We start from the raw sequence: 1043 nt of genomic DNA, 5'->3' as shown, positions 1-1043 counted from the left end.
ATCTCTAAAGCCGAGCGGCTGACACACTATTTTGGCACACAGAGGGTGGGAAGGGAGTCTCTGAAAACACAAGTTTCATTGAGGATAAACGGTCCAGGCATGAATTCTCCTCCATCTCCGTCTCCATATTTTCCAGCCTTTTCTAGTTTTGCGTCTCAAACCTCCATTCTCTCATCTGCTTGGCAATCTCTTCTCGCTTTTGATCTCTTATGAAATAGGACGCAGAGTGGCACATTAAAACGCTGACCTAGCCGGTTTCTTCCCCACCCCCGCTCCGTCCGAGAAAGGGTTAATCGGGCGGGTGGGGAGGGGAGTGGCGCTCACACCTTTCCCAGAGACCTCGGGCGGCGGCGGGGCCCGGGCGGGGCGGAGGCTGGGGCCAGACTCCTGGCGAATAGCAGCGCGCAGCCCGCCCGGATTGGAGCAGCCTCATCACGCTGACCTCTGCCTGGGATGTAAACCCCACGGGCCGCCGCTGGCACCGGAGAGCTCTCGGCACCTCCGGGAAAGCCACCTCGGCCTCCCCCGCGCCCGGGCTCCAGCGGCGGCCGGCCCAGCCTCGACCTCAGCAGCGACTAGCTGCGCCTGCGAGGAGCTGAGCGAGCCCGGTCGCGGGCGGGGAGCGTGCGTCGGTTCGCACAGGCTGCGAGAGGAGGGGCGGCGCGAGTCATGGCCGGGGACAGCGAGCAGACCCTGCAGAACCACCAGCAGCCCAACGGCGGCGAGCCCTTCCTGATCGGCGTGAGCGGGGGCACGGCCAGCGGGAAGGTAAGAGTCCGCGCGCCCTGCCCGCAGAGCGGGTGGCGCATGTGGCCGGCGCCCGCGGGCCGTGTCAGTTGCAGCCTGCTACCGCGTGGCCCGCGCGATCCTCGCTCCGGGCCGCCGCGCTCCGGCGCCGCCAGACCCCGCGCAGGCTCGGGGCGCGGCGTTGGGGATCGGCGGGGAACCGGGGCAACCGAGGGTCCGGGGTGCGGGGCGCCCCTACAAGCCCCCCGCTGGGATGGTGCACTCCCTCACCGGTTCCCGGCGGTGGCTGTGACTCG

General features: G+C 67.9%; 1 protein-coding gene across 2 annotated transcripts in view; it reads left to right on the top strand.

Annotated features, from left to right (window-relative positions):
- Nucleotides 1-412: 412 nt before the first annotated feature.
- Uck2 (uridine-cytidine kinase 2) overlaps nt 413-1043 on the top strand; it is a 57986-nt gene continuing 57355 nt past the window's right edge. Inside the window, exon 1 of one of the 2 annotated variants that reach the window (XM_076941547.1) lies at nt 413-768. In XM_076941547.1, coding sequence (XP_076797662.1) covers nt 670-768 — 99 coding nt within the window. In that variant the 5' untranslated portion in view covers nt 413-669. The remainder of the gene's footprint in view (nt 769-1043) is intronic. The other variant, XM_034513057.2, reaches the window with a different exon arrangement.

The sequence above is a fragment of the Arvicanthis niloticus genome, chromosome 10 (genome assembly GCF_011762505.2).
Source record: "Arvicanthis niloticus isolate mArvNil1 chromosome 10, mArvNil1.pat.X, whole genome shotgun sequence".
Classification (NCBI taxonomy): domain Eukaryota; kingdom Metazoa; phylum Chordata; class Mammalia; order Rodentia; family Muridae; genus Arvicanthis; species Arvicanthis niloticus.
This window is presented reverse-complemented; position numbering and strand designations above follow the sequence as displayed.